General features: G+C 31.9%; 1 protein-coding gene across 1 annotated transcript in view; it reads left to right on the top strand.

Moving 5' to 3' along the window:
* Positions 1-733, top strand: part of LOC136797147 (uncharacterized) — a gene marked incomplete at its 5' end in the record, with an annotated part of 3,192 nt that extends 2,459 nt beyond the window's left edge. The window contains one exon of the mRNA XM_067052920.1: positions 463-733. Within this exon, the coding sequence (XP_066909021.1) occupies positions 463-651 (189 nt within the window). The remainder of the gene's footprint in view (positions 1-462) is intronic.
* Positions 734-1,102: the final 369 nt, after the last annotated feature.

Consider the following 1,102-nt stretch of genomic DNA (forward strand, 5'->3'; position numbering starts at 1 on the left):
AGGAGGTCCATTTCAGCTGCAGCTAAGATTGTACGGTGGGGAAGTATTTTCTAAGGTTATTTTAAAAGTCTACCTGTATGCTCTGGCGACACAAAGCAGAATTGATGCCAGCCTATTTTACTGTCTCTATGTGAGATTTTGAAACCAGATGGGAGACGCATATCTTAGGATACCATCCACTGCTCCTTTATAAATCGAATACCTAAGGCCCTATACAACCCATTAGTTGTTAAGGACGTACTCTTTCTATGAAATTATTTCTTGACCAATGATTATACTTGAAGATTATGTCAGTATTACACTTTTCTGCCAAATTTCCCTCTTCCCCCCACTTTATAAAGCCTGGATACGTCCCAGGCTGGTCTCCCAGTTTCAGAATTAATGATTTTGAAAAATTTAAATTGTAATCTAATCATCTCTGATATTATAAGTAGTCAAATGAAAAAGTGTATTTGGTTTAAGGTGAGCATGATGGGAAGCCTTGTTCCATTGTGCCCTGTCTCCCGAGGATTCCCTCAGCGGCGGAGGCTTGACCCTCTACCAGAGGATGAAGAGGAGTCAACTGAATCCAGTGCATCAAGTGAAGAAGCAACTAAATCGTACTCTACAGATCAGGTAATCCACTATTGTTTAAATGTTTTCTGTACATGAAGTTTTAAGTATATACATAGTTTTTATAATGTTGGGTTAATAGGTCTCGAGCATCTTGATGTAAAATGATGATTAATTTTATTTATTCTTTAAATCTATTTTCTTTCTAATCAAAGGCATTTAAATCTTCAGAAATACTGATTAATTTCAAATAGAAAATTCTAAAATTAGGTATTATTATAACTTTTTCAGCTAAATTTATAATTTTTGTTTTTAATAATATTTAAAAAAAAATACATATATATATATACACAGTAGAACCTTAATAATTCGATCACAATGGGAGACCAAGGTTAACTCAGAATGACCCATGAAAGAAATTAAACGTTTTAAATATTTAAAAAATGTATTTTTTGTCCCTTATAATAAAATTTTATGGTGTATTTATAACAAAATGCATATTTTCTATATGAAAAGTTTATATTATTCTTTTGAAAATAGTTGACATACT

This window comes from Halyomorpha halys, unplaced genomic scaffold, assembly GCF_000696795.3.
Source record: "Halyomorpha halys isolate HHAL.00 unplaced genomic scaffold, Hhal_1.1 Scaffold7599.1, whole genome shotgun sequence".
Classification (NCBI taxonomy): domain Eukaryota; kingdom Metazoa; phylum Arthropoda; class Insecta; order Hemiptera; family Pentatomidae; genus Halyomorpha; species Halyomorpha halys.